The 22,732-nt window shown below is 41.0% G+C and overlaps 3 protein-coding genes and 1 non-coding gene across 6 annotated transcripts; 3 read left to right on the top strand and 1 right to left on the bottom strand.

The window, feature by feature from the left end:
- Positions 1-493: 493 nt before the first annotated feature.
- Positions 494-22,694, bottom strand: LOC110060077 (sphingomyelin phosphodiesterase 4-like). 3 transcript variants are annotated; one of them, XM_020766832.2, is made up of 18 exons: positions 22,584-22,694; positions 22,189-22,272; positions 20,171-20,380; positions 19,607-19,709; positions 17,717-17,778; positions 17,168-17,319; positions 16,295-16,451; positions 15,786-15,857; positions 15,402-15,535; positions 14,904-14,994; positions 14,145-14,257; positions 5,751-5,874; positions 5,135-5,174; positions 4,313-4,467; positions 3,529-3,753; positions 3,292-3,459; positions 2,639-2,767; positions 494-2,420 (listed from the first exon to the last, which is right to left on the bottom strand). In XM_020766832.2, the coding sequence occupies exons 1-18, from the start codon at positions 22,602-22,604 to the stop codon at positions 2,088-2,090; spliced, it is 2,373 nt and encodes a 790-aa protein (XP_020622491.1). In that variant the 5' UTR covers positions 22,605-22,694; the 3' UTR covers positions 494-2,087. The 3 variants fall into 3 exon arrangements, with proteins under 3 accessions (XP_020622491.1, XP_089136225.1, XP_020622492.1); XM_089280099.1 differs by lacking the exon at positions 22,584-22,694 and having other exon boundaries at positions 22,189-22,332; XM_020766833.2 differs by lacking the exons at positions 19,607-19,709; positions 20,171-20,380; positions 22,189-22,272; positions 22,584-22,694 and having other exon boundaries at positions 17,635-17,723.
- On the top strand, positions 855-936 carry Trnas-aga (transfer RNA serine (anticodon AGA)). Its single transcript has one exon. It is a non-coding gene; the product is annotated as a tRNA-Ser (tRNA).
- Positions 6,365-8,462, top strand: LOC149096771 (uncharacterized). The gene has a single exon (XM_089280102.1). It carries the CDS (start codon positions 7,266-7,268, stop codon positions 8,460-8,462), a length of 1,197 nt encoding a protein of 398 aa, XP_089136228.1. The 5' UTR covers positions 6,365-7,265.
- Positions 10,198-12,164, top strand: LOC149096770 (uncharacterized). Its single transcript, XM_089280103.1, has one exon. The coding sequence runs from the start codon at positions 10,419-10,421 to the stop codon at positions 11,205-11,207; it is 789 nt and encodes a 262-aa protein (XP_089136229.1). The 5' UTR covers positions 10,198-10,418; the 3' UTR covers positions 11,208-12,164.
- Positions 22,695-22,732: the final 38 nt, after the last annotated feature.

Here is a 22,732-nt window from a genome sequence, read left to right as displayed (position 1 = left end):
ACGGGTCGGAAATTTTGGCTTTTTGCGCAGATCATAACAAGGTAGTAAAAATTAAATTAACCCTATCACTCCTGTATTCTCCCTCCCCTAGTCAAATAGCTATAAAACGCTACAGATAGTTTTTCTCTGGGTGTCAGCTCGAGAAATAAAATAGAAGACCTTACATTTTCCTCCATGAGGCATTGTTTCAATTTTCTGCTGGGGTTTGCGCACAAAGCCAACCAAATACCAACCTTCTCCAGGTTTATTAAAAAGTGGAGGAACTGGAGTTTGAGGTATATTAGAAGTAAAAATATCAGGTCAAATTGAAAAACATCGGTATTTATGTAAGCAACATCTAGGAACACATTTTATCAAGATTAAACTTTATCTTGGCCTTTCTCTTTACTACTCACTTCTATAAAACTTGTAACAGAGGATGGTACTTGGCCACCCGAAATAAACTAAGAGAAAACTAGAGCGATTTAGCTCTCGCTTAAATTTTAGTTTTCCATTTGTTTTTTTTTCTGTCTGAGGCTTTGGCGAGGCAGGAATTATGGTTTCTGTTATGATCAATTGAGATCACGTAAAGAGTTAGTTTTTGTTGCGCGGATGAATGGTAAGTAAGTAATTTTCTGCTAGGGTTTGAAAGGAATGGAAGGAAGCCAAGTAAACAGAGGGCCTGGGTACGAGCTTTGCATGCCATGCCTAGGGGGTCAAATGCGTTGCAGAAATGATACAAATATACTAACATTTCTGCATAGTCAAAGGAAATAACAAGTTTGCACGCATTCTTAGTTTGAATACAAGGAAAGACTTCAAGTAGCGTTGAAAACAGTTTAAATCCCCAACTTTCCTCCTCAATACCTGGTTCTGTAGTCGTGGCCGAGTGGTTAAGGCGATGGACTAGAAATCCATTGGGGTCTCCCCGCGTAGGTTCGAATCCTGCCGACTACGACGACACTTTTTTTCCCCCTTTAAAATTCTCTCAGTTATCCATTTTACCGACTGTTTGGGGAGAGCTCTCTAGAATAAGTGGCATTTGCTTGAAATAATTACTCCTTGCTTGAAAACGAACATTTTTCGACAGTAAAATTTAGAGTGACAGGTGACAATACTACTGAATACCACTTGGAACTGTTGGGATCCAGATATCAGCTTTTTTCCCCACCATAATTCAGTTTCAGCCTTAAAATCGAAACTGGGCCTTGCTAGAATACGCTTTTGGCATTAAACTACGAAAAGCCATCGGTTCGACTTCCTCTGAGATGTGCCGAATTACCGCGAGCGAGTATCGGAGAGCTACTTTTAAACAAGTAGCGACTCGTAACTACTGGAACAAGCGCTCGTTTCACTTAATTAGAAAATAAAAGGAATTTCTTAAACCCAAATCAATCGGCAAGATGCGTTAATGAACATCAACTTTGCAGTCCACTTTGGCAGCATATCTTGCGTGACGCAACGTCATTACTACTTGTCACGCATGCAAGGTGTCAGAGAAGTTATTCAGTTCCAAACAAGTTTAGGGCAAACATGAAACTGGCGCTAGCGGAAAACCTAGAAAGAAACGGTATATTTGAAATTAGACAGCACTTTTTTCCACTTAGGAGTATAACAGGTATTGGTGATCTGATAGAAAAACCTGACAAAACGCTTGATAACCTGCAATGGACTAGTATGGCACATCATTGGGGGAGTGGCCAGTTAGCCTAAGGCCGACTTGAGCTTTTGCCAGTCTATATATTTACTCTATTTTAGTATTTACAAATAGTTTAAAGAGTGTTCGCACAGGTATTCAAAGGGTTCTTTACAACAGTAGAATAAATACTAACCATTCAAAGTACAAAGTTCAAGAAATCATGACGATAACAAAAACTACAGGCTTCCTGAACATCACTCCAGAGCTGTCAATGCATCTTTCCCAATGTGTTCTGAGTGCAGGGGTACATCCAGATGTGCTGAAAGGGTTGATGCTGATGGGTTTGTGGTGTATATGATTTTTCTTGGTTTAAATGTAAGAAGAGGGGGAGGGGGAGGGGGAGATGGAGGGTGATGAGCATCCCCCCCTGCATCATCTCCCCCAGATCCACCACTGGTATTTACATTTATTATCTACTGTTAATTAAGCTTTTCTCATGATGAGGAGTCAAGTGCAACACCACCATTGTGCCCAGCACCAAAATCCACAGCAAAATAAGTAGGACAGAGTTCATGGATATCACTTGGCAAAAGAGCCAAAATATAAACAAGTATATCAAGGTTCTGTAAGAAGCTAAAAACCGAAGACTAATCTGCAGGTGCTGGGAGGACTGGACTGGGGTTGTTGAAGACTGTCTTACAGGGGTGGGGGAAGAGGCAGACTTTAAACCTGGTGACATCAGGCAGGCAACACTTCTGAAGAGTCTTGAATTTGTGTACATGTTATCCAGTCTTTTGCCAAACTGGAAGTGGAGAAACAGTTTTAGTATGTTATACTCAACCAGATACCAATAGTCTCAAAAATAGAAGCAAAAGACCAACAGAATGGGTATAGGTATACTAATCATATCAAAATATTCATCACAAAATTGTCATTGTGACTGCTGTCAATGATAATTTCTGCATATGATCACAAGGAATGTAGAGAATTTGAGGTTTTAAAGTTAAAGACTTTAACAACCTTTTCATTAAGATGAGTGGAGAGCTTGAAGAACAGTCGTACTAATGCTGGATTTTCAAAGCTGCAAATGGGTTGTAGTTCTGGATCACCACTATATTTCACTTCAAACTTGCGAAGACCATTCATCATCTGAAAAAAAAAGCAATGAGATTGATATCATGTCTACAGGTTTAGTTTTTGACTTGCAGAAAAACGTTATTGACGACCATTGATAGATCACCGAGTATGATGCCAGTCTTGCCTGTTTCTTAAAATGAACCCCAGTTTCACATTATTTCTTCATTATTTTATATCACGTTATAATATAGATAGGACTCTGCAAGCACTCTGATTGGTCAAAAAACCATGTTTTATCAGAGTATAAAACATAGAAAAAGTGTGTTTTATTGTTTTGCACGTGGAAAATCTATATCATAAAGCAAATAAAGAAGCCTCAGCTGTGTATTACACTTTGATCAAACACTCCCGACACTTGAGAACATTCAAGAAATGTAGAAAACACTCGCCTGCGGCTTGTGTTTTCTACAATTCTCTTGTGTTCTCAAATGCTTGTCGTGTTTTATCACAGTGTAATACACGGCTTGGGCTTCTTTATTTGTCAAATATCACATCATAAAAAAAATTAATATCTACACAATGTTAATCCCACATACTTGATATCGCCCCAGAGGAGTTGGCACCAGTCCTCTCTCAGTCTCAACATGGTCTGGCAGGGAAGTTTGGGAACCTGGTAAAGTAGGGTGTCTTCTTCCAGATACTGCTGAAGTGGTCTCCCATTGTATGGAATTGTTCAATATGCTAGCATCAATGGAATCTACAGTCTAAAAAGGAAACACGACTGTCATTACACCAATCCAGGAATATAATTCTTATTTGCAAAGCATACTGACCCTTACGATGCGTGTCAGTAACTCAGAAGTCTGCTTTAAGTTAGACACAAGTTTCCCCTCTTCAGATTTTCTATCAAATTCATTCTCTTGCGTACTACCACTGTTGAAGATGTTTGTAAGCAAACCAACAATGCCCCCAGTGTTCTCTTCAGGTTCCTGAGCTGCTTGGCTATTACTATTTGCCTCATTAAGGGCAGATAACACTCTGGAGTGAAGTTCAACCATCTGTAAAAACATGAATAAGACTGTTATCAACACCATGGGTGTTTTGATAGAGATGCTTTTCAAGAAGTGGAGACATCTTAAGAGGATCTTAGCTTTCTTTTATTGACCCGTATTTCCATATCAAAATGATTAATGATTGTTGAATTCTGTCTCACAGTTGTGGCACATCCAGGTGAGATCACCAAAAGGCATGACGGTCTTTTCTTGTTTAAAAATAATGGGGGATCTTTGAGTCAGAGAGAGAATTTTCTTACTCAACAAAAGGGGAAGGGAGTAAAGATTTTATATCTTTTTGATCTCTGATTGGGGGAACAAGCAAAATAAATTTGCAAATGAGATAGACACACACACAAAGAGTCCCCTGTCCTTGTTCCTTGCATCATAAAATTGTTCATGCATGAGACAAGGCTAAAGCGCCCCTTGTTACTAATTTAAGGTTTAATACAGGTCTGGAGGGGATCAGATCTTTACCTCTTGAGCAAAGGCTCCTCTGTTTTAGTTTTTTATCTAAAGAAACAGAGAAGTAAGAAGGTAAGGTCTTAATGACTTAAAACCTGACCTTTGTGGCTCCTGGCTGTTGGAACACTGATTTGAATGAGTATGAAGGTCCTTCCAGCTCTGTAATATGTGCCTTGATGGCTGAGCTTGATGCAGTTAAGCTAGTTTGGGTGGCACTCCAGCGATTTCCAGACGGAGCTAAAAATGCATTTTCTCCTGGTAAATTAACAAAAAGAATGCAATCAAACAAGGACAGTAATGCTGTGCTTACACCTGGTGAAGTTAAGATTAATAGTCTCAAGGTTCAAAAAAATAGGCAGTATTTGAAGTGGAGAGGTTAAAGTAGTTATAATTTACATGACTCAGAACATTACTTCATTCAGCTGGGAGTAGTGCTGAGAGCAGGCAAATTTATTGTTAATTTCTAATTTGCACTGGAGTGCAAATTATTGTCAAGTGTGCATGTTCGTAACTGTCCCAGCCGTATAATAAACGAGTACTTGTATGACAGCTCGAGCAATTAAGGATTTACACTACAAGTGCTATTTGAAAATTTTGTCAAATTGCACTCCCTTAAAGGCTTGTGCAGTTTTGCAAGAATGTTTGAATATCGCTTGTAGTGTGAATCCTTAAAATCATTGCACTTGCATTCATAGGATTACCTAAAGATACAAATGCACAACTGTCTTGCCACACTCTTGCCCAAGGGTAAGATTGATTGTATTATTATTACTCTGGTCTTTTAGCAAGGGGCAATGGTTTTTAGTCACTAAAAATCAAGTATTGACAAAACCTTAGGGCAACACTTTATATCAACATGATTGAATGCAGCTCCAACAATCAACATTCCTTGTCTACAATACATAATAATTATGATACAAACCTTCTTCAATCATGTCCACCAAATGTGACTGAGCAAATACCTAAAAAACAATAACTTTTTTAATGCCATACATTGCAGAACACTTAATAACATTGGTTTCATAAGTCACTGGAACACCCACTCCTTTCCTCTGTTCAGTTTGTACTGTTAATTGCACTTTGCTCTGTGCATTTTACTTTCCTGACAACAATAATTGAAAGGTGGGTAGGGGAGAAAGAATTATTGGAACACTTGTTCTATTTCCTCCCCTTAAATATATACAACATTATGCTGGATACTGCAAAAGGACTATCAACAATACATTATAGGTTGTTATCATCGTCATCATCATCAGTCCTCATTGTGCCATGGGACACATATTAGGTTTCATTGTAAGTTGTCTGGAGGTCAAAATAGTTCGTAATTGATATTTGTGAAATCAAAATTGAAAATTAGCTTGAAGTTTGATAACACTAATAATTCTAACTGTCAAGGTTGGTTTTAACAGGACTGTTCGCTTACTAAATGTAACATGTACAATGTACCAACAAGAAACCATCTGCCGTAAAAACTTTACTGTGAACTTTTAAACAAATAACATTAAATATAACTAATATTTTCAACTAAACCTCAATACCTTAATGACTCTAAAGAGTAGATGAGCATCTTTAACTGAGCTAAGATTGAAGCGACAGGCACGGGACACAAACTCAAACAACAAGGCTGAGTAGAACAGGAGGTTGTCAAAAATAAAAGATTTCCTAACAAAGAGAATAAACACAATTAACCCTCAGACAAATACACAACCACTTCAGGCATATTAACAACCACTAGCACAATAACTGAATGACAAATTTTTGTGTCCTCTTAAATAAGGTAGATAAACTTGTGAAGATGAGGGCTTCAGAGGTTCCATGGCACCTTTACTCACTTAAAGACTGAAGCACACACCTCGAGTAAAGCTGTTTGTTCCAAAGGGTTACAGTTTTAACTGTAAACTTCTCAAATGATACAGGACAGATCAAAGCCCTACAACTTGATTGCAGCAACTTCTAACAGAGATTGTGATCACACCATGTTTCATATAGTAATGATTACTCTGAAACTGTCCTCATGGGTACAGGTCCAGCAAAGGTAGAACTGAACACTTTGATCACAGCAAGAAAATACAACAGAGGACTGAGAGGTAACAAATAGAGCACTAACTTAACTTCATGATCGTTAGCTTTAGTCCTAGGAGGTCTCTGTTTTATATAGTTAAATGGAATTTAACATAGTTAACGACTAGGAGCTAGTCTGGTCAGTAGCGTTTTTGTAGGCGGTTGTCAGTGTCTTGGCCGTCTGTGAGCGTTTGGTTAGCGTTTGGTGCGTTTTGTAGCGTTTGATATAGTTCTATGAAATTTTACATAGTTTATGACCAGGAGCCAGTCTGGTCAGTAGCGTTTTTTGTAGGCGTTTGTTAGTGCCTTGGCCATCTATTAGCGTTTGTTTAGCGTTTGGTGTGTTTCTGTAGCGTTTGCAACAGTCATATGGTCGTGAGAGCCCTGGGGCTGACATTGTCCAGCGGTATATTTGGTTAGTACATGTGTTGTCGTCCCATGTGCTCGCAGTGTGTTCATCGCTCTGTTAGTGTGGCGTTGTGGATTGAATTATAGTTTAGCGGTTCTCGGCGTTCTCCCTATTGCTTCGATAGCTATCTCGGTCGCTGTCCCGGTTAAAATAGAAGTTCTTCGATCTTCGACCGTGGCGTTTTTGTTTCGTCCTGTCTCCACCGCCGTGTTGTGGTTCGTCTTCACTTCTCTCGTACCTGGTCCGATAGTGTGCTCGCCGTTCAGATAGCCTGGCTTTTGGCTGGCCTAGTATAGCGTTTCCCAGTTGGGAAGAATTTCGTCATTCGCCAACCGTGGTATCCTCGCCCGCTGTCGTGTTTCGTCTTTAACTGTCGTGGTTCGTCTTTAACTCGCTCGTCGTTCTCTCGTACCTGGACCGTTAGTGTGCTCGCCGCTCCGATAGCGTGGAGTTTTGGCGGGCTTAGTGTAGCGGTTCCCAGTTGGGGATAAAAAGAAATTTCGTCATTCATCCACCGGGGTTTCTTCGCCCGCTCTCGCGTTTTTGGTTCGTCTTTAACTCGCTCGTCGCTGGTTTGTACATCATGCCGAACCCACCTCGTTCAACCAACAATAGCTTGTCTGCCGGACTTCGTTCGGAGGACTTACCTCTGTTGTCTTCGGCGCCGACAGTGGTTTCAACGGCTCCCTCTGGCCCTGTGGTGCCTTTGGCCGTCGATTCGATCGCGGAGGCTGTTGTTCGCGCACTTGGAAGCTCCCTTCCTACCATCATTTCTGCAATTCAAGGGAACGCCCCCTCGCCATTAAATTCCTCCGTCCCTGGCACTTCTGTTGGCGTTGCTCCATCTAGCTCCTCCGAATCGACTGCTGTTTCTTGTGATGCCAACGTTTCATCTGTGGCTTCTGGGGCGTCGTCAGGTATGTTTACTTTGCCTGCTTTTGTTCCTACTTTTTCTCCCGTGTCGGCCATCACTGACTCGAGCTCGGCCCGCTTTGTGGCCCCCATCACCTCTCCGTTCGCTAGTTCCAGTGTAGCCAGTAGCCTGCCAAGCCTCGGTAATTCTGCATCAGTGACCAAGTCTGAGAAGGCTTTTATTGTCGGTCCAGGTCATGCACCAATCCCGGCAAAATTGGCCAAGAAGATCGTAGAGGGCCAGTTCGTGGAGTTGGCGGATCTGCTTACGGTAAATCTTCGCGCTGTGGAACAGGAACCACAGACCTTCCTAGAGGGTAAACTCCTCGTGTCCAACGCCAAACGCAGGCAAGTTGAAATTAAGGATATTCTTACCTGGACTGAGGCCTTCACAATTTTCCAGCTGGTCCTGTGTGCATCTTATCCCCTGCGCTGGTTGGACCTGACGAAGTACAAGCTCCTCATTATTCAAACAGCCCGTCAGTATCCAGGTCTGGCTTGGCTTGAATACGATCTGGCCTTCAGAAGGGATGCCGCTGCCTCGGGCCTTAATGATTGGTCCAAAATGAATTTGGATCTATATAATTTTCATCTGCGTTTGCCAACATCGTCCTCACTGCAACCAAAGCCATCCTCCCCGTCTGGGTTTCCTCAGTCTTCCTCAGGCAACCCAGAGCCCCGCTTACGTACACCATTCTGCCATTCCTGGAATGAAGGGTTATGCCGGTGGCCATTTGGGAGGTGCAGGTTCCGCCACAACTGCAGCAACTGCGAGGGAGAGCATACCAAGGCTAACTGCCCCTTTCCCCGCTCAGCTGGACTTCGTTCCCGCTCCCCCTCCCCTGGGGGAGGAAGGGGACAATACTGACGGGCAAGGTACGCCCAATGTTGTGTCTGTACATAGTTTTAATAATTTGATTGTGTTGCCTAGCCAGCAGACTGGACTGCCTCAGCTGGCAAATTTGTTTTGTCCTGTTCCAGTTTCCGTTCCAGTTTCAGTTCCAGCTTCAGTTCCAGTTTCAGTTCCAGCTACGCCCTGCATTACAGCTGTCTCTTTTGCTCCGTTATATCCGGTTTCTAAGGTCTCACCATTACAGCTGGATCAATTTCAAGCGGAGTTGCGCCATCATCCCGACGAATCAGCTGTAGCTTATGTGATTTCTGGCATACAGGATGGATTTCGGATAGGATTTGACCCCTCCGTGGTGTCACTCAAATCTGCATCTTCGAACATGCGTAGCTCTTCTGAACACCCAGCAGTGATTGACTCCTACTTACAAAATGAAGTCTCTTCCGGCAGGGTGGCAGGTCCTTTTCCAGTGCCACCACTTCCATCTTTGCACATAAGTCGTTTTGGGGTGATCCCCAAAAATAATCAGCCTGGGAAGTGGCGTCTCATTTTGGACCTCTCCTCACCTGAGGGGAAAAGCGTAAATGACGGCATCCCTAAGCCCCCGTTTACAGTTCAGTACGTTTCAGTGGATGCCTTCATTGATGGCATAATGACTCTGGGCCGAGGAACACTAATGGCCAAGTTCGACGTGGCCAGTGCATATCGGAATGTGGCAATCCACCCGGATGATCGCCCCCTTCTTGGCATGAAGTGGCGTGGGCAATATTTTGTGGATATGGTGCTCCCATTTGGGCTGCGTTCTGCACCATTCATTTTTACTGCCATTGCAGACTTGGTTGAATGGATTCTGGTTCAAAATTATGATGTCACATTTCTCCGTCATTACTTGGACGATTTCCTCACCTTGGGCCCACCGGCTTCCCCTGTCTGCCACAACAACCTTCAAACCTGTGTTCAACTGTGTAAAAAACTTGGTCTGCCACTTCATCCAGATAAGCTGGAGGGTCCTGCGACTCGTCTTACAATCCTTGGGATTGAACTTGACTCTGAAAATCTTCAGGCGTGCCTCCCGGCTGACAAGAGAGTTAGAATCGTTACACTGTTAGATGTGTGGGCTGCAAAACGTTTTTGTAAGCGTCGTGAGCTGGAATCACTGATTGGCCACCTCCATCACGCCTGCAAGGTTGCCCCACAGGGTAGGACATTCCTTCGCCGGATGATCAACTTGCTTTGTGCCTTTCGCCGCGATGATCACCCCATTAGGCTTAACCAGGAATTCCGACGGGATTTAACATGGTGGCGGGAGCTGTTCCAAACTTGGGATGGCCTCAGTTTTTTCTGTATGCCCACATGGGCCCCTCTCCCGGACTTCCAGGTCTCGTCGGATGCAGCTGGCTCTTTGGGATACGGAGCTATTTTTAAATCCCACTGGTTTTCTGGTGCCTGGTCAGTTGCACAAAGTTCATTATCTATAGCGTATAAGGAGCTCTTCCCAATTGTGGTAGCAGCCTATCTGTGGGGCCCTCAGTGGGTATCTCGGCGGGTCGAGTTCTTATGTGACAATGAGTCCGTGGTGGCTGTACTTAAGTCTGGCACCTCGCGGGACAAAAGCCTAATGGTGTTGCTGCGTTATTTGACTATGCTGGCCATCCGTCATTCCTTTTCGTTTACAGCTTCATCAGTTCAAGGTAAAGCTAATCCAGTTGCTGATGCACTCTCTCGATTCCAATTTCAGCGGTTCAGACGCCTGGAGCCACATGCAGACCCGACCCCATCCCAGATTCCTGCTTCCCTTTTGGCAGCGCTTCAGATGCCTTGACTCAGAAGTGTCAGTTCCTACTTACCCAAGGTCTTGCACCATCCACCCGACGAGTGTACCGATCTGCCCAACGTCGATTTATAGACTTTTGCCGCCAGGATGGTCGTGCAAACCAGGATGGCTACATTCCCCCGGCCAATGAGGAGACTCTCATGCGCTTTGCTTCTTTATTGGCAGATAACCTGAACCATTCCTCCATCAAGGTCTATCTTTCAGCAGTACGCTCCCTTCATATTGACCATGGCCTTCCAGATCCTTTAGTCAACTGCCTTCGTTTGCAGCGTTTACTTAGGGGCATTAAGCGGGTTCAGGGTCCAGCTTCACCTAGGCGCCTACCTATCACAGTAGATCATCTGAAGGTCATTCAGCGCTCTTTGGACCTGTCTACTAGAGACCATGTGATGTTGTGGGCTGCGTGCTGCTTGGGATTTTTTGGTTTTTTGCGTGCCGGGGAGTTCACAGTCAACTCTGTGTTTGATCCTAACACCCATATGACTGTTAGCGACCTGCAAGCAGACTCCTTGGTGAACCCCTCGTGTTTTAAAGTCCGTATCAAGTGCTCCAAGACAGACCCCTTCCGCATGGGTTGTGATATCTACTTAGGGCGTGGCTTGGGCTCTGTGTGCCCCATAACAGCTTTGGGCAATTACTTGTCTCTGCGTGGGTCCGCTCCAGGGCCACTGTTTATATTTAGCGATGGTCGTCCTCTTACGCGGCAGCAGTTATCATCCTCTGTGCAGTCCATCCTAAATGAGGCAGGGTACTCTGGCTCATACTCTGGTCATAGCTTCCGTATTGGGGCAGCGACAACTGCAGCGGCGCGGGGAGTTCCAGATCACCTTATCAAGACCTTAGGGCGGTGGTCTAGCGATGCCTACCAGATCTATATCCGAACTCCAGTTAGTTCCATTGTCCGCGTATCCTACCAGTTGGTGGCTTAACAGGTAGCGGATTACTCTGTGTACCAGTGGGGGTGGGTGCCTCAGGCTGGGGTTGTCGGGGGCTGTGGCCTTGGTACCCCGAGCCCCCTTACTCCGGGTTGTTCCATCCCGGAGATCCCTTCGGCATGGCGCGGGGGGCTCGTGGCTTGGTTGCGGGTTGGGCAGGCCAGTCGGGTGTTCTAGCGCCTTGGGGATGTGACTGCGGTTGCAGCCCCCGGGCTTCGTAGGCACCTTCCCTCCACTAGCGACTTGGGCGTTAAATATAGTTAAATGGAATTTAACATAGTTAACGACTAGGAGCTAGTCTGGTCAGTAGCGTTTTTGTAGGCGGTTGTCAGTGTCTTGGCCGTCTGTGAGCGTTTGGTTAGCGTTTGGTGCGTTTTGTAGCGTTTGATATAGTTCTATGAAATTTTACATAGTTTATGACCAGGAGCCAGTCTGGTCAGTAGCGTTTTTTGTAGGCGTTTGTTAGTGCCTTGGCCATCTATTAGCGTTTGTTTAGCGTTTGGTGTGTTTCTGTAGCGTTTGCAACAGTCATATGGTCGTGAGAGCCCTGGGGCTGACATTGTCCAGCGGTATATTTGGTTAGTACATGTGTTGTCGTCCCATGTGCTCGCAGTGTGTTCATCGCTCTGTTAGTGTGGCGTTGTGGATTGAATTATAGTTTAGCGGTTCTCGGCGTTCCCTCCCTATCCCCCCCTTTCTTTTCAGCATTTTATTTTATTTATTTATTTATTTATTTACTTATTTATTTATTTATTCATTTATTTTTCCACCAATGCCGTCTGGCTTGAGTGTGACGGGTGCCTGTAGGGGGCTTGGCGCGGGGGGCTCGTGGCTTGGTTGCGGGTTGGGCAGGCCAGTCGGGTGTTCTAGCGCCTTGGGGATGTGACTGCGGTTGCAGCCCCCGGGCTTCGTAGGCACCTTCCCTCCACTAGCGACTTGGGCGTTAACTAGTATTCTTGACAAAGTTTACATACCACTTGAGTTAATATCAGGTCTCCTTTAAAGTGCCACTGAAACGAAATTTTCGTACTCTCTTTTTTTAGCCCAATTTATAGTTTCAAACGTGCTTAAAATAATGGTGAACTTTATTTCTGTCAAATCCTAACGGAAAGTGCTCTTTTTAGCTGCTGAAATCGACTTTTTGGAGCAAAACTGTGTCCGGGCTCTGGAACCGAGTTTAAGGACCTTGTGACGTCACTGGTTGTATTCACGCAAGAAGCGCTTAAGATTCTCTCTTGTTTTCACTTGATTCATTTAAGTTTATTCTTCATATTGTCGATACCTACTAGTTTCCTACCTTGTAATTTCAGTCCAGCCTTGACAGGAAATACACATCATAAACGTTGGAGGGCGCCAAAGAATGTAGATTCACCAAAATGAATGCTACAGATTAGAACAGCTCAGTATACTTTTCGAACATCTTGAGTACTCGATTGGAGATTTCGAAGACGAGTGTGGCAACTTTTGTATCACGTCCTGAAGCCTAAACACGATATTTCGTCGTTTGTTTTCAGCCTGGTTCTGAAATTTGGATTCTCACGTTTATCTAAGGTCTATTAACAAGGTTCGAATATATCCTCGGCAACTTTGCTGCATTAAAAGCCGTAAGCGCATCAGCCATCCGCACAATCATGAAGTTATTAACGGTCCACAAGCTTTGAGTCGAGTACTTCTTTGCACACAGAGAGCATCTTTTTATGATACTAATAAGTGAGAGTTCTTGTGGTAGACAAAATGTATCTTTGAAAATTGTGATCCGCAGCAGGGTTTGCTTTATTGCCGCATACGTATCAGTGTAAACAAAGCGGGAATTTGGCTTCTCTTTTACACGTATCTCCCAATTGTAATATTTCACGGCCGATGGATAACTTGGAGTTCTTTAGCACATACTTATGTCTATGATCTTCATTTAATAGTATTCAAGTTCAAAGCAATTCGTTAAACGTCACTAGTTTATCATTTAGTTGAAGGTTTATTAAACAGAATTTGAACTAATTTGCATATATGACCTTTCGCCGCCGACATTGTCACGCTTTCTCTCGTTTCCTGAAAACATATAATTGTAGGGTTATGGCAGCTAAGTTTACCTTTATAGTTTAAATTCGCTCCCTCATATAAAAGAAGAGGGTTTCTTAAATTGTTGCTGTTGTGATAACTTGTAGGATGTAGCAGATACAACTAGACTAAAGGTCACTGTGGCACAATCTCGTCCGCGGTGAAACTCACAAAGCGTCCGGTTTCCTCGAAGCGAAGCGACTCGAAAACTCGAAACGTTGTTGCTACGATTCGTGCAGCAGCGCTCCGGATAATATTTTCAAAAGCCGCTTTCTCTTGTTTTCATGTCTTTTAACTTTATGAGTGTAGATATTGTTTAATTGAGTGCTGGCCATTTCACTAAGAGTCCCGATCATTTTGCGATCTAAGAAGTCCCACTCGTTTGCTTGCTTACATAAAATATCCAATTAAATAGACTGAAAAGCCCCAGGATCGACTCTCCACCTCTTCATGTCTAAGGCTACTGTTATTATCTGCTTTACAGCCCTGAGATGTCCTTAAGATGTTTTTTTGGGGGGCTTCGAACAGTATTCTCTTCTCCCATAATCACTCTAAATTTTCAGCGCGGGATGAGAGCAATACAACCAGTGACGTCACTAGACTGTTTTGGCCGCGCCAAGATGGCCGCCAATTTTGGGCTTAACCAGCCAATTTCGAACGGCTGAAAAAGCAGTTTTCGCTTACCGTATGCGAAAAAAAAGTCTGCAGTGTTTCCAAGTAAGGTTGAAACTTTGTTACTAAGCAAAAATCTCACATACGAAAATTTCGTTTCAGTGGCACTTTAACTTTGAAACCAGTTCACATGTGTAAACTTGAAGAAGCTAAGTCATGTATATCACAAATGGCATTATTATTAGTTAAGTAAACACTATTCACCATTGTGGGCTGGCAGTTTGTCTGGACTCCTCACTCCCACTAGCTGTAGAGCCATCATGATGGTGCTTTGAATATCTCCATGGCTGAATATAACTTAGCCAGGTTTCCAACACCTGTAAGGGTTCACAAGAAACCTTTAGTTTCTTTCATCTCACACAGTGACCATGAATTCATCACTTTGCATTTCCTCATATTTATCAGATTCAAGAAGGAATGCTATGATTAACTCACAACAAAAATGTTGACAAACAGTAATCAAATTCTATCAATGAGAGAAATGCTAAAAAAGGAAAGTTCTGAAATTTAAAAAGCTCACCAAGCAAATTAAAGTCTCTTAAGTGCAACTGGCTCATAGTTCTTGGCACTAATTAAAAGTAACATGTAGTGGCTAGTATTTCTACTCCCCACTGGATGGGAAGCTAGTCCATTGCAGGTTAGTCCCAGCATTCTGTCACGCTACCCTATTAACAATCTATCAGAATCCATAATAGACCTGGGTGGAGAGAGGTACTGTGAAAGTTAAGTATCTTGTCCAAGAACACGACACCATGATCTCACCAGTTACCTCCTCGACTTTTTCAAGTAGAGGGCCAAACATTTAATTTTCACTGCTTCATTGCTGCTCTTTCTATTCCCTGAGTCAATTTCATGTTAGCTCCATCTGCCACTGCCAAACAACTTTCATATCTCTAAAGTGAAATGAATGATATAATTTTCACAAAAGAAGACTAGTTCAAAAATGAATGGAAAAATACTTACATATCTAAAGGAAGAATCCAGAGGCCAGTGGGAAAAGCAATGTTGCAGAAAATAATACAGCTTCTTTTGGAGAAACTGAGGTATGATTTCCCTGCAAGATAAACATTCAACAAATATTCAAAAGAATCAAGTAAACCTACAAGGAAAAACCTACTGCATGTAATCAACTGTATACAGAGAACTTGACTAAGAGCTGTCGTTGGAAAAACTTTTCATTCAACTCATGTAACAAAGTGTTGACATCATAGGGACATGCTGATGAACAGAATTGGGAACCTTTTTATGGAGCAGCCCAAATAACTGTTATTGTGGAATATTGTTTTGTTGAAAAAGGCATACATACGAGGCAAAAGGGTCAATACAGAGTAGAATTGACCCTTTTGCCTCATTTGTATGTCAACAGTTTTTGATAACAGCTTTTGGGACACTTGCTTTAATGAGACTTGCATAGAACCAAGATCTATGAATGACTCTAGGATGAAACGTTAAATGTAGTACCTTCTGAGTTCATCAGATGAATGTAGAATAGGAAGCTGATCCAGGTCAGGTGTCTTGATGTACACAAAGGAATGAATGTGCTTGACTAACAACCTGACCACACGCACATGGTCTAAAGATGGCATGAAATACTCCTGAATTTACAACAAGAAGAGAAAATCTCATAAATCCTGGCATTATGCCAACAATATTACTGATCTTGCAATTCATGAAATTACATGTAACTACTAGAATACAACTTGTGATGGACTAGCATTCAATTTAGAGGGAATAGCAATACTCTGCACTGCTTCATGTTTTTAAAACAAAGTTAAATACCATAGCAAGTGGGCTATTGGCCTACTCTACTTGACCTGTAAAAATTATAAACTTGTAGTCAGGTACCTGTCCATGAGAAAGGACATTGCTTGAAAAAGATCCCACTGTGTTCTGATTTAGCCAAAATTCTATTAAAACCTACAAGTCAGAAAAAGAAATTACTTCAACAATAGTTATGTTCAATGATTAAATATAAACAAAATCAAACAAAACCCTCACCAAATCAAAGAATACTAGTGCCTTTGGCTAGCAAACATGTTTTAGGTAAAGGTTTTAGGTTTTAGGTGCTGGTAAAAACACTAATCAGGGTCACTATGCTGTGTTTTAGTCAAGGCACTTGATACTCTCCCTATAACCCGATCTACCAAGGTGTATAAATGGTAACAGATATTATTGTTAAGGAGCCTAATGAAAGATTGAGGAACAGCTTGTGATTCTCCTTCATGCTACAGAAATTAGACTAAGTGCTCAAAGTTGTGGGCCATTGAGTTCATCAAGAGGCCACCTTCACCAGTTAGCACGATGTCATGTATTTACAACCCTAAAGCAAGCTATTATATACAAACATCACTCACTTGAACAAATATCTCAGATCTCCATATTTCCTGCGAGGTGTGATCAAGCACTCCATGATGTGTGGTGGGTGGACTAACTCTTCCTGACGAAGGTTTAATCAGACCTTTAAACTGATTTTGAAAATACTGAGTCCTTGTATAGGAACTGACCTCATGCCTGCACAACAACAACAAAAGTGGCATGGTTGAAAAGACTTGCATGTTACTGAAATACAAGTTTCTGATGGGCTTGTCCCCCCTTGGCTCCTTATTTCCGCCATTTCAAACTACAGCTGTATGAAAGAATAATTTTGTGGTAAGACAGTAAGAGTAAAGAAAATCAAAAATTTTCCAAAAAATAGAATAAATTTGAAAGTTTATTTGACAATGTCATCCTGAAGGGCATTCAAAATATCTGTTAAAATGTATATAGAGATTGAATTGGGAAACAAAAGAAGAATTGGAAGCACAGTTAAGAATCTTAACTGATGAAGGGTTAACCAGTTGACTGTCTACAAGGCCTGTTGTTATCTCAGTGCAAGGGTGACCAAATTTTCATAAGGAACACTAATTAAAGAAGTAATCATGGTGTGGCACAGCAGCTACTTTTTGGGGTAGAGACTCACGTTTGCATCTCATGACAGTACAGTGTATTTGTATTTTCTTAAAGAGAAAGTGTTTTCTCAAATCATTTGTACAGCATCTCTTGATTCCTTAAGAGCTATGCAAAATTTGAAGATGCATTTTTCAAAGACCAAAATAGTAGAAATAAGGCAATGCTTACATGATGAAAATTCAATAATTATTCATAGAGCAGAGCTTGCACTCCAATAAATAGCTGCAGTCCACCTTAACGAGAAGACATTACTAACATTTCTCATATCCATAACTTACCAGGAAGAAAGTTTCCGTATTGATCCAGTGGAAGGCTTAGCCTTCAAGTTACTTGGCAGGATAGGTGATCCATCAGATGGCAAAAAGAAGTTAAGGTAGTCCTCCACCACAAACAAGTAGAGAAAGTCCTGAGGTGCAGTCAGGCTTGATTCCTACAGTTATAACAATTCACAACAAAGCCTCTTAGCGTGCAGCTTGTTTTTAGACACTTTTTAGGCAAAATAAATAAATTAAAAATATGACATCATTCAATAAATGAGTAAGCAAATGAATAAATGAAAAAAAAAATGAAAGAAATGGCACGGCATGGCATGACATGGCACATTGCAGTGCGGTGTGGTGCGGCGCGGTGCAACATGGCGTGGCAGTCAAAACTGAATGACAAACTATATAAACAGAAAACCCTACTGAAAAGTTGGAAAACTAAAATCAAAATTATCTGTTATACTAGATTAATCCTGGATTACCTTCATCAGGCTTTGAACAACCCGGCATTGATGGTTTGATAAGATGGAGCAAATGTTCAATCAATCCATGGACATATCTTACCCTGTTGGTTTCCTGATGTACAATATAGTATGCAAAATGAAACATGTAGTACTCAAAGGCATCTTTAAAAAGTCAAGGAACAGTATAAATGCTGTGACTGTTAAAGAAAGTCGTGTACATTGTACTTTCTAGTCTTGACACAGATGCTATTATAATACTACTAATGATCTCAGTGGACTATGTCGCCAGAACATGGATTTATTTGGTTTGCCTCTCTCACAGAGTATGATACAAGCCAAAGTCCTTTTTAAGTGTCTCTTCTTCCCTGGAGGAGGTAGGAAGAGCTAATAACCTGGGCTCAAGGCCACAGTGTTAAGGTTACATCCCACCTTTACAGGTGTCCTTCGGGAAAAAAAATTCGTATGCCGGCAGTTTCAATAAAACCCCAACAAACTATATTTATGAAAAGAAAGTTTAATAAATGTAGTTTATGATAAAAATACAATTTAAGTGAGTTTTTCTTTTAAGAAGTGTCAAGAGTGGGTAAGGGGTGAAATGACTGAGGGTTCTTCTATTGAATTTATAGGCTATGGGATGCCGCCACACAAGCAAAAATTAATGGTTGCAGTCTTATTCACAAGGTATCAATCAACAAAAGTGTGTTGGGCTTTTTCAATATTGTGATTGGTTATCAGATATTCCCATCTAAAGTTTGAGTAACTATAAATATGCCAGACATGTTGCATAGATAGATGCACGAGAAAACAGTTGTTAAATATCCAAATTTCCCGACACAATTTCGTTTGCCATTATCCCTAGAATGTTCAGGCGAAATTTCACGAAAATCTGTCAAATCTGCATACCTATAAATTAACTCAAAGTGAGTGTAATCCTCCCAAAATCAAAAGAGAGATTTTAGCTTGTAAAGGTTCGTAAACAACTCACGCCACACCAGGAGGTTATCTTGCCAAATGAAACTGCAAACCAATGGAACAACAGGACTTCCTTGCATCAATGACAATGGTTCAGGATTTTCCTGGAAAAGCATTGTGTTGCAACACGTTTTCTATCTCACTGTTGCATTGAAGAGAAAGAAACTAAAATGGGCAAAGTAGCCAAAGGCAAAAGAACAAATGGGCGATATAAACAATACCAAATAACATGAAATACAAGCTCCAAGATGAGCGCTTGCCACAAAAATTTCCCCAGGCATGGTTTTGTCCATTTAAGTGATTATGACACCTTCCTGGTTCTATTAACTTTATTTGAAAATATGTTTTTTCTAAATAACTCGGCTACTTTTTAACAGTACTTAGGGTTTTTCTGGGTGATAACATAAAAAAGAATAGAGTATTTTGTAAGTCAAAAATAAATACATTTTAAAATGAACTCTAATTAACAATTAGATTTATTTATGAGCTCAAGATTACTACACTGTATGGGGTGATAGTTGATGAGGCACAACGCTGCATCAACTATCAGATAATATTGTTTCAGTATAAGTAAATGTAAGTAAATTTCATTCAAATAAGGATTTCCAATCTTTTCTCAACACAGTATTAAACTACATGCTCAAGCAAATAGCAAGGATTGAATTGTTGTTTGAAAGTTGTATTTGTGCATGCAGACTCAGTGGTTCATTAAACAATTTTCAGGTTTTCAAGTCACATACGTGTAATGGTCAGTTATGACACAGAAAATTCTAGCTGCTTCATGTATGGTACTTGAAATCTTTAATTCTTCAGTTGTACCCATCATTTTGTTTCATTTAGTTTCAATTTTGCAAGATACAGTAAGTGAAGTTTATTGCAAATCTGGCAGCCTCTGCTTCCAAATGATTGAAACTTTCAAGTGTGAATTTAACCTTCGAGGATAATTTGGATCAATAAATTATGTCAAGGTCACATGGCAAGATAATGCACATGAGGCATTTAATTCACATAAGGATACTAAGTAACACTGCATTTCTGGCCTCACCAGGGGTTCTGGCTGGTATTTTATCATGATAAAACACTGGAATCATGCCTTCTGATAATGAGTTCTGTGTTGGGAACTGTAAGCAAAATATAGAAGTAATTAATATCATTACCTATGACAGCATTATGCACCATCAAATTTGTTCTCTTAGGTACATTTATAATTTAAGGCCAGCTTCCAGCCATTTTTTTTTAGTTCCTAGGTTTTAATGTTTTAAAGCCATGCAAAAAGTACCTATACCACAAAATCTCAAGGGGTAGGACATGTAACCATGCACCACTCTCAAACCACTTGACCACTGTATATAACACAGTCAAAGCTCTCCTTGTGACCACTCATGTAGACGTCTAGTTGCAACTTACATTGTGAAACCCTGTTTAAATTGTTACTTACAAGAACTTTGACTGCAAACTATAAACTAATGGAAATGTTATTTATTTACCTGATCAAACTGAAAGAGAACAATAATTATTTTATAACAGTCTATTACTTCTGAAATTCTGTAAACTGCAAAAAGCAAAGATGAATCAAACTCACTGGAAGGCAACTAATAAAGAATTCATATCGGTGTAAATCATCAGCTTGCAGCATGTCAATCAATTTGAAAACTGTGCCACACGGAGATAGAAACCGACGTACTAAGTCAAACTCTCTACTGTCTCGTGATAGGGTTTTAAGACCCCAATCTGTTGAGCCAGAATAGCCAAAAATGTTATTGAGGAGCTGCGGAAAGAATCCATGCAGATTCTGCAACACAACATAACATTATAAATTAGTTCAAAGAAATTATACACACTGATTGGTTTAAAATCATTACTCAGTAGCAACACAGAACTACGACGAACTGTTGACATAATGATGGCGTGAGCAAAGAGAATTTACATTTTGATGATCAAATCGAACAAGTTGTTTTCCTTTCTTTGTCCATAGTTAATAGAGGGGAATGGTTATGGAAATGAACCTGACAAAGTTCTTTGTTACATGTTTTTATTCACTTTTTTGGCCCTGACAGTGCACCAAACGCAGTAGTTGTTTACTACATACTGAGGAACTAACCAAAAGAAACAGGTTGGTTACGTAATTCATGCATAGGGTATGAGCGCAGAACAAAAGATTGTGCACGGTCATGGACCTTCCAACAAAAATCTTGCCTCTTTGTTTGCTCCTCTGATGTTTGCCGGGCTTCATAACCAGTCCCCACTATTAACTATGCCTTGCCATGGGATTTTCTAAAAGAAATAGAAAACATGTTCCTCATGTTTCTATCAAGTTATAGAAACACTCAGGGAAGATTGGGAGAACTCGAAAAAGCTGTGGAAACACTCGCCTGTCGGCTCGTGTTCCAACAGCATTTTTCATTCTTCCAAACTTCCACTTGTGTTTCTATAACTCAATAGAAAGATGATACATGTTTTGTACAATGTATTTCTTAATTAACAATCATTTGATGGCAGAGTTGAACTTGCACTAGAAAAATTAGAAGGTAACTATACAGCAACTTACTATTAACCTATTGCAATTCGTCAGAGTGATTACTTTGCTCATACATGTGTACACATACATACTTTATTTATCCCAAGGGGGATATTCAGAATAAGGTACAATAAAAAAACTTTGGTTTTGGTTTTGGTTTATGGACACTAAACTGCCAATTCCCTCTATGAGATGCATTAACAGGGAATCATGGTAGTTGTATTCATCAAAATAAATATCCAGTCCAAGATGATGAATACCATGACCATGAATAGAACTACCATGATTCCCTGCAGGCGCATCTCATAGAGGGAATTGGCCACATTCAATATAACAATATTTTAACATGGTTCTGAGGCTTTGGGTCAAAACTGTAAATTTTTCAAGTGTGCTTTGTCTCTCAATTCCCAAAAGAGACTTGGATACATAGTAAACAACACCAAATATAGACAATTGTACTGAAAGCCTGGGAAGCATGTTAGAATATTGATGTATCGAACATGGCCTATTGCCCATTGAAAACCACACTAGTTGGGAGATAAATAGTTTTCCTTTCTACATTCCACAGTGATCCATTCCTTAACTCTCCCAGTCTAATTTAACCCAAAGACTCTCGTGCCGCCCGTAACCGGCCGTGACGAACATTGGCCTTTGGTCAACTTCTGCCATTATCATGTCACCTTCGACCAAAATTGGCATCATCTATACTCAAGTTCTGCAGGAGGGAAAGATCTTTCCAATGATACCCACATCAGAGTGATCAGCTCAATGGAGCCTGAAATATGCATTAAATTCTCAGAAATTTGAGTGAAAATCTGGCAGCAAAAGTTCCCGCTACACTTAGGTACTCTGTGGTAATGCTAGTGGAAAGAAAGGCATGCTGTCATGTTGCAAATGCCTCTTTGAGTAGTTTGGAGCTAACTTAGCCCATATCCAGGCTGAAAATCTCCAAAATGTCCAAAAATGCGTTTTTGGCAAAAAGCTCCGGGAGTCAATGGGTTAAATATGCACATTTATTTAACACAAACTGATTAGTATAGAATATTTGCTGAAATAAAACGACTGAAGGTTGATTTGAGTACCTGCGTGGAAGAGCCTTCTATCAACTTTTCAATCTCTTCACATCTCTGATACAACGGCTTCTGCAAAGCCTCTCTAGATTTACTCTGGTTGATGAAAGATGAAGAGAATATATATACTGTGACCTCCATAGAAAACCTCCCCACGACTTAAACTTACAGCTGGAATAACTCATTTTGAATATTGTTGATCAGGATTTGGAGGTTCTCACTACATGTAAGCTTAAAGTCTTTAAAAGACCTAGTATTAGAAGTTTACAGCTGGGTCAGAAAAAAACACGGTTGCAGCGCATGTGAAACTGTGATGATAAAACTTCTAAGTTTCACGCGAAAGAAATATATAGGAAGGTATTTTTAGGTAGTAAGCATATTTTATCGATTAGCAGGCCAATTCTTACCGTAAATAAGTCGACATTCATGATATACGGTATACAGGAAAATACTGAGCAGTCTGAGTAGTGCTCCAACTGGAAGCAGTTGCGAAGAAGGAACCAGATAGTAAAGATCTGAAATAGACACCCAAAATAGGATCCCCGGAAACCTGGTC

This window comes from Orbicella faveolata, unplaced genomic scaffold (genome assembly GCF_042242905.1).
Source record: "Orbicella faveolata isolate gen_17 unplaced genomic scaffold, um_ofav_v1 contig_47, whole genome shotgun sequence".
Taxonomy (NCBI): domain Eukaryota; kingdom Metazoa; phylum Cnidaria; class Anthozoa; order Scleractinia; family Merulinidae; genus Orbicella; species Orbicella faveolata.
This window is presented reverse-complemented; position numbering and strand designations above follow the sequence as displayed.